The sequence below is a fragment of the Hyperolius riggenbachi genome, chromosome 3 (assembly GCF_040937935.1).
Source record: "Hyperolius riggenbachi isolate aHypRig1 chromosome 3, aHypRig1.pri, whole genome shotgun sequence".
In the NCBI taxonomy this organism is placed as follows: Eukaryota; Metazoa; Chordata; class Amphibia; order Anura; family Hyperoliidae; genus Hyperolius; species Hyperolius riggenbachi.
The window spans coordinates 350,935,182-350,947,591 of NC_090648.1; the positions used below are offsets into that span (position 1 = coordinate 350,935,182).

General features: G+C 43.8%; 1 protein-coding gene across 2 annotated transcripts in view; it reads left to right on the forward strand.

The window, feature by feature from the left end:
* Window positions 1-12,410, forward strand: part of NSD1 (nuclear receptor binding SET domain protein 1) — a 111,928-nt gene that overhangs the window by 41,486 nt on the left and 58,032 nt on the right. For both annotated transcript variants that reach the window (XM_068277065.1, XM_068277066.1), the window contains exon 6: window positions 7,006-7,130. In XM_068277065.1, coding sequence (XP_068133166.1) covers window positions 7,006-7,130 — 125 coding nt within the window. The remainder of the gene's footprint in view (window positions 1-7,005; window positions 7,131-12,410) is intronic.

Here is a 12,410-nt window from a genome sequence, read left to right on the forward strand (position 1 = left end):
GCAGCTGTGACAGTGAGTGGTGAGAAGGAGATCTTCATTCTAAACGGCAGGGGGTGGCCAGACGACCCCACAAGCGCTGTGGACCCATCTAACAAAGGGTCTGATATAACGGTGAGTGGCCACTGCTTGGGGTGTGGTGGTGGTGCCTCACTGAAGTGGAGCTGAGTGTCTGTCCTGTCAAGGAGAAGTTCCGTCTGCCACTTGGAGTGTGGAACACAGATTGCAAATAATCTATGTGCGCAGCTATCATTTGAGACTGTATTGTGTTGTTTTTTACAGCAGCGCACCACCGTGATTACTAACACCCATTAGTAATATCAGCGCAGTATTTGGTGTTTCATATTGTAAAATATTCAGTTTGCTCCATATATTGTAAATATTTACAGACTGTAAAAAAATTTCAGTGCATATTGAACACAGCCTTCCCACAGGTTTTCCAACAGAAACTGGCAAATAGGCAGCTTTCTTCCATGGGCTGGATCTGTTCAGGTGTTGACAATAAATAAGAAGCAATCCTGTTCATGGCTGGATATTAACCTTCCTGGCGGTAAGCCCGAGCTGAGCTCGGGCTATGCCGCGCAGGAAGATATCTCAGCCCCTGGTGGAGCGATTTGCTCCATTTAAAATGCTGTACGCGCAGCTAGCACTTTGCTAGCCGCGCGTACAGCTTGATCGCCGCCGCTCTGCGGCGATCGCCCGTACGCAGCGGCGCAAGAGGGCCCCCCCGCCAGAGCCCTGCGCTGCCCGGACCAATGAGTTCCGGGCAGCGCTATGGGCTGGATCGGAGGTGTCTGACGTCAGGACGTCGGCTGACGTCCATGACGTCATTCCGATCGTCGCCATGGCGACATTAGAAGCCAAACAGGGGAGCGCGTTATATACGCGTTCCCCTGTTTGCTATTGATGCCGGCGACGATCGCACTAGAGGGACACATGCGCCCTCTAGTGGTGTTTCATGTAGCTACCACTCTGGTAGCTTTACATGAAACACAAAAAAAAAAATAAAAAAAAAAAGGATTTTTGCCATTTTGGCAAAAAAAATTAACCGCCAGGAGGGTTAAGGGCTCTGCCTCTGACACAAGCAAGCTGGGTTCGAATTCCTGTTTAGTAAGCCTGCACATGTTCAGTAAGGAGTCCTTGGGCTAGACTCGCTAACACTGCTACTGCCTATAGAGCGTGTCCTAGTGGCTGCAGCTCTGACGCTTTGAGTCCGCCAGGAGAAAAGCACAATATAAATGTTCTGTGTCTTGTCTTAAATGAAGCACTTTACTTAGTGCCTGATGCACTGAACTCTGGTTAAGTTGCAATGAGCAGGGAGCGTGGAGCAATTTTAACCACTTCACCTCAAAGGGGTTTTTACGGACAAACTATTTTCACCTTTCAGTGCTCATCCCTTTCATTTGCCAATAGCTTAATCACTGCTAATCACAATTAAATGATCTATATCTTGTTTTTTTCACCACCAATTAGGCTTTTGGAGGTTGATATTTGTTTTCAGTCATTACTTTATTTTCTATGCATTTTAAAGGGAAGAACTAGGGAAAAAATGAAAAAACACTATTTTTCAAATGTTATCCCCTATAGTTAATTATGTAAGGGCCCGTTCAGACTACAAAGTGCGGACTGCTACGCATGCGGACCGCAACGCGTACGAACGCACGCCATCCGCGTTCGTATGCGTTGCGTGGCTGATCCCATCACTGAAAAGTGAATGGGACAGCCGCGCGTTTTTGTAAAATCTGCGTGCAGCATGCGTTCCCGGACCGCACAGGTCCGGAACGCATGCTGTGTGAACATCAGACATTGCACTTTATGCAATGTCTGATGTCCTGCGTGTCGGGCCCCCCGCACGCGTTTCCAAAACGCATATGGAAACGCGTGCAGTGTGAACGGGCCCTAAACACTGCTACTGTACATAAAACCCACACATTTTATCTGCCTATTTGTTCTGGTTATCACAAGATTTGAATTATGTCCCTAGTACAAAGTACGGTGACATTATATTATTTGGGAATAAAGGTGTCTTTTCTATGTTGTGTTTCTTGTTTTACTGATCTCACATGCACGCTCGCAGGAACGCACGTGCAGGAACGCGCACAGCGGCAGCAACGCTGCTTGACTTATAAAAACATCCTGGAGCCATTAAGAGGCTCCAGCAGCATGTTTTAATATGCCTGCTTGTCCGGTATTGTCACCATAAAAATCAAATTTCAACAGAAACTGGTCTGAGTGTATTAAGTGATAAAGATGCTAAACCTACATTCAAAACTTGCAAAACCTTTTCTGCTGTTATGGTTTGGAGTTATCACATACTTTATGAGCACTGGCCCTAGTGCCAAAGAGTTGAATGCTGGGAGTTATTTTTATCTATAATATATTCCTCCTCTTCCATTTATTTCCCTGCCTAGCTGCTTATCTGAAACACCTCTGCTCACTTGTGTTTACAAGCAAGGCTGAGGTGACTCCGTGATTGGAGGATAAGACAGTGTAGTTCCTAGTATACACCTCAGTGGGAGTGTCTGAAAGCTCTGGGAGGAGGGCAGCTAATGCATACACAATGAGCAAGAGAAGGGAGGGGTGAAAACAAGAGTCAGGGAGGATATAACTTCAGCATTAGCTTGGCAAGATGGCCACTGCCTAGAAAAGGATTTTCTGCTTTTCCTTTATAAAATTCACAGAAATCAGTACGTGGCTAGCACAATACATCTGTTATGCAAGTAGAAGTAGTATTTATCTACTTATATATGTGTTTTTTATTTGTAGGTTAGCATGGGTGTCGCTTTAAGTGGTTACTGTTACTAGTGCAGGGGGAGCACTGGCCGTTAACCTATTAGCACTACGTGCATTACTGGATTAACTCCTGCTGCTATGGCAACACGCATTAACAAATCAACGCACGCATTACCAAAGTAACGCACGTGGCGCCAGCGGGTTAATGGCCAGTGGGCTAGTAACAGTAAAATTGCTGTGCACTCACTGCACCTTTACTGTAGTTAAATGCATCAGGCCCCTAGAAAGGCGGGAGCTTATCAACAGTCTGTACTTTAACCCTTGCAGGATCTGGCCCCTTAACAGACAAGACTTTTTTTTTTTTTTTTCACTCACTCAGGGCCCTGACACAATGCAGAGCATTTTGCAGGTAATTTTTCATTTTTCAAAAACCTGCTTCCATTGACATGCATTAACCACTTAATGACAACTGGACGTTTATAAATGTCCAGTGTATTTGTGGAGAGTGCACCACCAGTTTGCTACTAAATTAGGTACATGTGGTTTTAACCGTAACGAGTTGTAGAATACATTTTGGTGGGTCTTAAAGCTTGGGCACACACCACATAAAAACAGGTACAGACAAACTCAATTCAACATAAAGTCATTTTCAAAATTATGATCAAATTTGGGAAAGTTTTAGCAAAACTACAAGAGACGAGTGAATATTTCTAACCATGATAAGTAGTAGAATAGAGTTTAGAGAGTTTTAGGGTTCAGGCCCATGTCTTGTGTATTCTTTTTAGTCACAAACTGAATCAAAGGCAATTACATTTTTGTATATTCTGTGCCAAAATAAGACTTGTAAAATGAAAATGAAGTGACAGAATATGAAAGAAACAACATATATTGTTACCTTGGGAACTTTGCTTTTTAAATATGTATGCCATGAGGGTATATTACTATTATTTTGGCAAATAAGGTCTTATAATCATCAATCGTGTACAATGAAAAAGCAAAACACGAAAAACAGACACCTTTATTTTCAAATAAAATCTTGTTACCATACATTGTGCTAGGAACATAATCTAAACTTCTTCTAACCAGGATGGATAAGCAAATATCATTTGTGGGTTTAACTTCTAGTTAGCACTGTTTATTGTAAAGCTGTAATGGATGTAAATGGAGAAATAGTGTTTTTCTCCTTTTCCCTTTAAAATACATTGAAAATAAGGTAATTGCTAAACAAAATTATTACACACTCATGCTGGGTACACACTATGAGATTTTCTGGTCGAATTACTGTCAGATCGATTTATTTCTAACATGTTCGATTTGCTTTCCGATCGTTTTCCGAGCATTTTCCAATCGATTTCCTATTAAAGTGCACGGAAATCGATTGGAAAATGCTCGGAAATCGATCGAAAAGCAAATCGGACATGTTGGAAATAATCGATCTGACAGTAAATCGACCAGAAAATCTCAGTGTGTACCCAGCATCAGGCCCAGTGCACACCAATACCCGCTAGCAGATCCGCAAAATGCTAGCAGATTTTGAAACACTTTTTGTTATTTCTCTGTAGCGTTTCACCTAGCATTTTGCGGTTTTGTGAAGCGTTTTTTGGTGTAGTAGATTTCATATATTGTTACAGTAAAGCTGTTACTGAACAGCTTCTGTAACAAAAACGCCTGCAAAACCGCTCTGAACTGCCGTTTTTCAGAGCGGTTTGCGTTTTTCCTATACTTAACATTGAGGCAGAAACGCATCCACAATCCAAAAAAATGCCTCACCCCGGGAGTATGCGTTTCAGCAAAACGCCTCCCGCTCTGGTGTGAACCACCCCATTGAGATACATTGACCAAGCGTATCCGCAGCCGCAAGCGGCTGCAGAAACGCTGAAAAAGACGCTCAGTGTGCACCAGCCCTAAAAGCCTAATTTGTCCTGAAAAAAAAACCAATATATAGATTATTTAGATATGATTTATGTTTGGTCCTGAAGTGGTTAAAATTGCAGCAAAATAGCCGCAATCATGATTTTTTTTTTTTAGATTTTTTTTTTTTAAATATCAGCAATTTTGCTGTGATTTTAATGCAAGTCAGTGTAAGAGTTTAAAAAGAAATGAAAATGACCCGCAAAACATTGTTAGGTCCCTAATACTGTACTACATTGGCTTTGCAACGCTAATTTCCTTGCTTTTTTCTTCCATGTGCACAACAAAGACATTTCCCTTATTGTCCAATCTCTTTCCAGACATCTAACACTATCCTCCCCTACTGATGTTAAACATTTCTTGACATTTAACCCTAATTTAAATTAAAATTAGTACATAGCAAAGAAATGAACAGCGCGCCCAGGCAAGTTGCATGCAAGCTGTTACAGGAAACCAACATCCTCCAAGTGGTAGACAGGTCATGTGTATACTCAGTGTGTATTTTATCCCATAAGTGGGGCTTGCACTCTTTTGCAGGTAGGCACTCATCTGTTTTTAAGTAGCGCTGTTCATTTCTTTGCTATGTACTAATTTTAATTTATTTTTGGTCAGCTGCTCCCACTTAACAGCCATGCTTTTGGTGTATATGCAGAGCCTCTGTTTGGGTTCAAGGTGCGTTTGTAGTTTCTGGGGGGGCTCAGCGCATCTCTGAGCAGAGGCCATTCGGAGGCGGCCTGGTGATGCGCTGATCCCACTTTTTTGCGTAATTTGCAATAAATAAATTGGCAGAAGCTGACATTTAAAGAATGGCTAATGAGATGCAAATAATGCAGGCTTGCATGCAGATTTTATGTAAATTGTATGCAGCTTTGAATTTGGCAATCCAAGCTGCCAACAGTTTGCATGTAAGACATTATTATTAGACATTATTATTACATCTCATTGACCATCTCTATCTGACGTATGGTGCACAAAACATTGTTTTCTGAATTTTAAAAAAAGATAGTCGTAAACGCTGTGCTAAAATTACACACATGCCAATCAGGGCTTTTGCACACCAAGACCGCTTCTGAGCACCTTTAAAAAATGCTAGCGCTTTAAAAAGCAATTGGCTAATGTATTTGAATGGGATGGATCACATCAAAGCGATGTGATTTCCACCCCCCCAACGCAAACTGCAGCGTTTCTGCTGATTTCTGAGGTGATTTAGCCTCAATGTTAAGCATAAGAAAATGGGAAAACGGTCTGAAAAGCGCTAGAACACAGCGATTTTCCAAGTGTGTGTTTTTTTTTGTTTTTTTTTGTTTTTTTATTAATACAAAACAAGTACACTTGCAGCTCTACTGTATTTAAAATAGAAAATCGCTACACCAAAACGCTCCCAAAATTGCAAGGCACATGCCTCGAATCACTAGAAAAATCACTACTAAAAGCGATTACTCTAGCAATTTTAGCACTGGCCCTCACTCAATTAGTAGCCAATGTGGTGAATTGTCTATGAATTGCCTTTAAAGAGACTCTGAAGCGAGAATAAATCTCGCTTCAGAGCTCATAGTTAGCAGGGGCCTGTGTGCCCCTGCTAAACCGCCGCAATAGCGCCACTAAACGGGGGTCCCTTCACCCCCTAACCCCCCACTGCGACACTTGGTCGCAGACTTGGTCGCTCCTGGAAGGCTAACGGCTGCAGCCCTGCCTCCAGTCACGTCTATCAGCGGCGCATCGCCACCTCTCCCCCGCCCCTCTCAGTGAAGGAAGACTGAGCGGGGCGGGGGAGAGGCGGAGATGCGCGCTGACAGACGTGCGTGGGGCAGGGCTGCGGCGGTTAGCCCTGCCCCAACCAGGAAGCGCTCCCCCGCTGAAACGAGGGGATTTGGGGGATCAGGGACCCCCGTTAAGCCGCGGGATAGCGGCGGTTTAGCAGGGGCACACGTGCCCCTGCTATCTATGAGGTCTGAAGCGAGATTTATTCTCGCTTCAGACTCTCTTTAAAAGATTGCCCTGTGTGTGGCCACAGTGAGTGAATATGCCATAGCTGCTTTCTTTTGGGAGCAGGATGCCCTTCACAAAAATCATCCTACAGTGTAATTGTTGCCTTCATTTAAAAATCTGAATATTTATCTTTCAAAAACACTATTTCCACTGCAGTTACATTACAGGTAATTGCTTCCTACTTCTGGAAATGATGTTTCAATGCAATCTGTTATAAGGGAACCCCTCTAGAGAATAAAGCAACGTCCAGCCACATGTATAGCTTTGGTTGTTGTGTTCTTTTTGCTTAAGTTTTTTTTTTTATAAAGGATGTTTTGTAACTTAGTCTACAAATCACATACAACATGTTAAAGTTCCAATTTGTTTTTTTGTCAGGAGGTTACTGGGGCAAGAAATACCGTAAGAGATCTAGAAAGCGAGGTAGGAATACTGCTGATGAACACGGGACAACAGGTGCCCCAAAGAAACGGAATTGCAAACAACCTGTAGCATCTGCACAGGTAAGCAGATTTGTCTCTGAGATATCCTTTTTTCTTTCCTTTGGTAGCATGTTGGGTATAAGCTATGAAGCACAGACCGCAGAGGTTTTTCCGTTGTAAAGTGACTTCTCAAGCTTCTGTTTTAACCATTGTTTTCTTCATAAGTACCATGGCACACTGGTGCAAGGTGAACAATCTCGCCTTCAGATACTAGAAGGCCGTCTTCTGATGACTGTAGACCAGCATTTGTATGTATTAAAGGGTACTCTTTATTTCCTTAAATTTCCTTTTTTAAAAGATAATTTAGGAAATGTTAAATACAAGTATCATCTTGGTTATTTAACCTCTTGGTTAAAGGCATACTATCGATTCACATATTTTTTTCAATTGACACAGGAATTGTTTGGGAAGTGCTGCTAAGTACTGGTGTATACATTTTAGTAGCAACTTCTTTGTTTACAGTTATCAAAATACTTTCAAACTTTAGCCAAAACTGACTGCAGACTGAGCCCATGAGGAGAGGGGAAATTCCCCTCACACTTGATCAGTTAACTCTATGTGTAACTCTGTGTGACAGAGAGAAAGCTCCCAACAGCTGCAGCTTCTGTGTCCTGTGTTTCTGACTGAAGTGTCTGAAGAGAGCAGAGGAAATGTAACTAATTGTCACAGCTTTTCAAACTGTTTTTGCTTTCATAGTTTGATATGTTTGATATTTGCTTTCTGTAGTCTGATATGCAACTCTGGCTGTGCATTGAAGCAGACACCCCTTCTGCAATTGATTTGTCCCAATATAGCTAAATCCTACCCTCAATAAATTACAGCTTTTGCCTCTGATATTTAACATGAAAAGTAGGAACATGTTTACACAGCTACTTAGACATTATTTGTACATTGTCATTTTAGAACACTTGGGTATTGATAGTATTCCTTTAAATATAGTATCTTAGTGCTTTATCCCTACTATGAATGAGGTTACACTCGGGTATTGATAGTATTTCTTTAAATATAGTATTTTAGTACTTTATCCCTACTATGAATGAGGTTTTTTTTTAAACACCACCTGATGCTCCAATACAAAATATAGACTCAGAGCCCGAGGTGTGCTATCTCCTCCTTGGATTGCTCTATGGTGAGCAGACCTAGCAGAGCTGCTGGACAATTGGAATTTGCTAGTTGTGTCTTTGACTGGCTATGTCACCCTAGGTGGAACACTGCTTATAGAGCTGAACTGTGCATATTAGGCATCACTGTCACGTAAGGTAGCCATACACTGGTCGATTTGCCATCAGATTCAACCAACAGATAGATCCCTCTCTGATCGAATCTGATCAGAGAGGGATCGGATGGCTACCTTTACTGCAAACAGATTGTGAACCGATTTCAGCCTAAACCATTCACAATCTGTGGTGGTGGTGGTGCTGCCGCTCCCCCCCCCCCCCCCATCCCCCCGCATACATTACCTGCTCTGCCGGCGCGACTGCCCCTGGTCACCGCTGCTCCATCTTCGCGCTGGTCTGGTCTCCGGCATGCTTCACTTCTTCCTGCCCGGCAGGAAGTTTAAACAGTAGAGCGCCCTCTACTGTTTAAACTTCCTGCCGGGCAGGAGGAAGTGAAGCATGCCGGACCCGGAGACCAGAGCGGAGACGGAGCAGCGGTGACCGGGGGCAGTCGCGCCGGCGGAGCAGGTAATGTATGCGGGCTCTATTGCGTCGGTCGTCTGTCACTCGAACGCTGCTAGCGACTCGCTCCCTACCCGCGGGCGATCGACGGTAATTTTCCGCACGGAGCGATCGACGGGATCGGACGGGATAGATCGAAATTTAGCGTGTAGCGGGAACGATGTGACAGCAGATTCGATCCCAGTGATCGAATCTGCTGTCGATCGGCGGGGAATCGGCCTAGTGTATGGCCAGCTTTAAGATCCAACATGCCAGAGACATCTGCAAACATGGAGTCTCAGCTAATACATCTCAAAAGCCACCTTGACCTGTATATGGAGCTGAACTGTCCCCAGCCTCCTTTCATGTGGCTCTGTACCGATTGTAGCTGGAATTTCAGCTATTAGAATATTGTGGTAATTAGACTACTTGTATGGGAAGGGAGGGCTGGCTAAAAGATCCATTTAAAGTGGGGGCAGGCATGTGTTTTTAAAATGGCTTGGTATTTACGGTAGAACTCAGAAGTACAACTCACAGTTAAAATGTACCAGAGATAATACCGGACTGCCTACGTGTTACTCCTCTTTAGAGTATGCCTATATGCAGATATTGCTTGTTATGCCGTTTTAAATTGGCCTCCCTTTGCACTAAATGAGGCTTATGAAGCTTATAACTAATCCTTTACTTTTCAGGTATCCCGGAGACTGATTACTTAATATTTGAAGCTAGACTTTTTATGATTGTATGGTTCATTAATACGCAACACTTAATCATTCCCCATGTGTAGAATCATCTCCCACAATGTCCGGGGTTTTAACTCCCCCCCCCCCCCCCCCCAAAAGAAGGAAAGCCATGCAAAACTATCTGTCCCATAAGCCTGATGTTATCGCTTTGCAAGAGACCCACTTCACTCAAGCCTCTTTCCCCAAATTTATCCATGCACAATACAAGCGAATCTACCTAGCCTCTTCCCCCTCCGGGAAAACCCTCGGTGTTGCCTTACTCCTTCATAACTCGTTTCCCATGGAGGTGGAACAGGCTATTCCTGACAAGCTGGGCCGCTTCCTTATTATACTAGGAACCCTATATACACGACGAGTATGCCTAGTCTCCTCATACTCCCACCCGAGAGACCCCTTAACAACTTTTATGGCTTGTGCAAATTACCTCACGACCTTAACCTACGACCACATATATTGGTGTGGAGACTTTAACGCTGTTCTCGCCCCCAGCCTTGACTCCTCTACTTCACAAGATTGTAGGCTCTCTCAAATGAAACTAAAAACCCTCCATAAGATGCTACAATCCCTCTCTCTGGTTGACGTGTGGAGGGAGTTCCATGGGCAAACAAGGGGTTACACTTATTACTCCCCCCAACATCACTCACACTCTCGCATTGACCTTCTATTCACTAATACTAGTAATATACTCAATTTAATCTATGCTCGCCACGTGCCGTGCTCTTGGTCAGACCACGACATGGTCCTAGCTACCTTTAACTCGCAGTCCCCGAAAAACCTTAACCGCTCTTGGCGACTAAATGAATCCCTTTTAACTAACCCCTCGGTTGTTTCTGATCTATCCCAACACCTCACTGAGTTCTTTGAAATTAACAATACTCCGGGTATAGCCAAATCCTCCTTATGGCTATCCCACAAGGCCTATATCAGAGGTCAAATTATAAGACTGGCCTCACATATCAAGAGGGAGCACTCTGAATCTTTATGCAATTTGCAACATAAACTAAACAAACTCGTAGCCGAACATCAAACCTATCCCTCCTTATACCTCCACAAATTAATTAGCGACATTAAAATACAAATTGATCTCCTCCTCTCTCACCAGGCTGAAAAGGCTCATAGGTGGACTCAATCCCGCTGTCACAAACTACTTAACAAACCAGACCGATGGTTAGCTGCCAAACTTAGAGAGAAACAACAACTAAACACCGTCAGGAAGATTAGGCTCACAAATGGCAGAGAAACTTGCAACCCAGACGATATCCATGACCGTTTCCTCCAATATTACACCTCATTATACTCCCAACCCCCCCCTTCACCGGCCCAAGATTCTCAGTCCTTCCTCTCTAATGTGCCAATACCCTGTCTTTCGCCTCTAACAGCGGGCACTCTTAACCTCCCCATCTCCTATGATGAAGTTGAGGAAGTCATTAAGCACCTTAAGAGCCACAAAGCCCCGGGTCCAGACGGCTTTACTGCCTCCTACTACAAGAAGTTCTCTGACATTCTAATTCCCCATCTAACTGCATTATTTAACTCCATATTACGTGGGGCCTCTACCCCTCCTGAATTTCTAGCCTCCTCAATAGTAGTTATTCCGAAACCAGACCGTGACCCCCTCAACCCTCCCAACTACCGTCCCATCTCCCTCCTAAATTCCGACTATAAAATCTTCACTTCAGTCCTTGTCTCCCGCCTTAACAGGTTGCTACCCTCACTTATTCACAAAGACCAGGTAGGATTCATACCCCAGCGCCAAGCCTCTGATAATATTCGGAAACTTCTAAATATCATCCATCATGCTCATCGCCTCAAACACCCCCTTGCAGTGCTCCTTCTTGATATTGAAAAGGCCTTTGACACCCTTTCCTGGCCCTACATGCTCCAAACATTACAAAGATTTGGTATCACTGGTCCTTTCCTTCAAGCAATCAAATCTCTGTACTCTTTACCCACGGCCTATCTGAAGCTTCCCTCCACACGTCGATCCACCATCAAGATTGAAAGGGGAACACGGCAAGGCTGCCCCCTATCCCCTGCGCTATTTGCGCTATGTATGGAGCCTCTTGCAGTCAAAATAAGACAGGCATCGGATATCCAGGGATACCAAATAGGCAGTCGCTCCCATAAAATTTCATTGTTTGCGGATGACCTGGCCCTCACATTAACTAGTCCCACCACAACAATACCTCTAGTACTAAACCTCTTGTCACACTTTAAAGAGGCATCTGGGCTGTCGCTGAACATCACCAAATCAGAACTCCTCCCCTGTAATATCCCCAACAACATTGTCAACGCTTTGTCCTCCCATTTTGGTTTCCGTATCCAGCACAAATATATAAAATATTTAGGAGTGAAGCTTACAAAAAACCCCTCTGACATGTTCCATTTTAACTATTCTCCACTGATATCTAACCTTTTAAATTTACTTACTACTTGGACTAAGCTCCCAATCTCCCTCAGCGGAAGGATCCATGCTGTCCGCATGACCTTGCTCCCTAAAATCCTTTATTACTTCAGGGTCCTCCCTATATTAGTTTCTAAAAACTCTCTGGTCCCTCTTCAAAGAGAGGTCTCTAAATTCATCTGGGCCCACAAGCCTCCCCGGATCTCCTCCAAGAGGATACAACTCCCCAAGTATGCAGGAGGCCCTGCTGTTCCCAACTTCTACAATTACTACATAGCTGCTCAACTAGCCCATATACCCCCTTCTCAAGCCGGGCCAAGTGCCCCTCTCTGGGTCAACATTGAGTCGTCTCTCCTGAAACCTTTTACAGTTGAGTCTCTGGTGTGGTCCTCGCTGTCACATCCCTTTCAGCTACTGTCCACTTCCCCTTATACCCTTCACACCCTAAAGATATGGAAAAGATACCGCTTCACTCTAAATTTGCAAGCATCCCCCT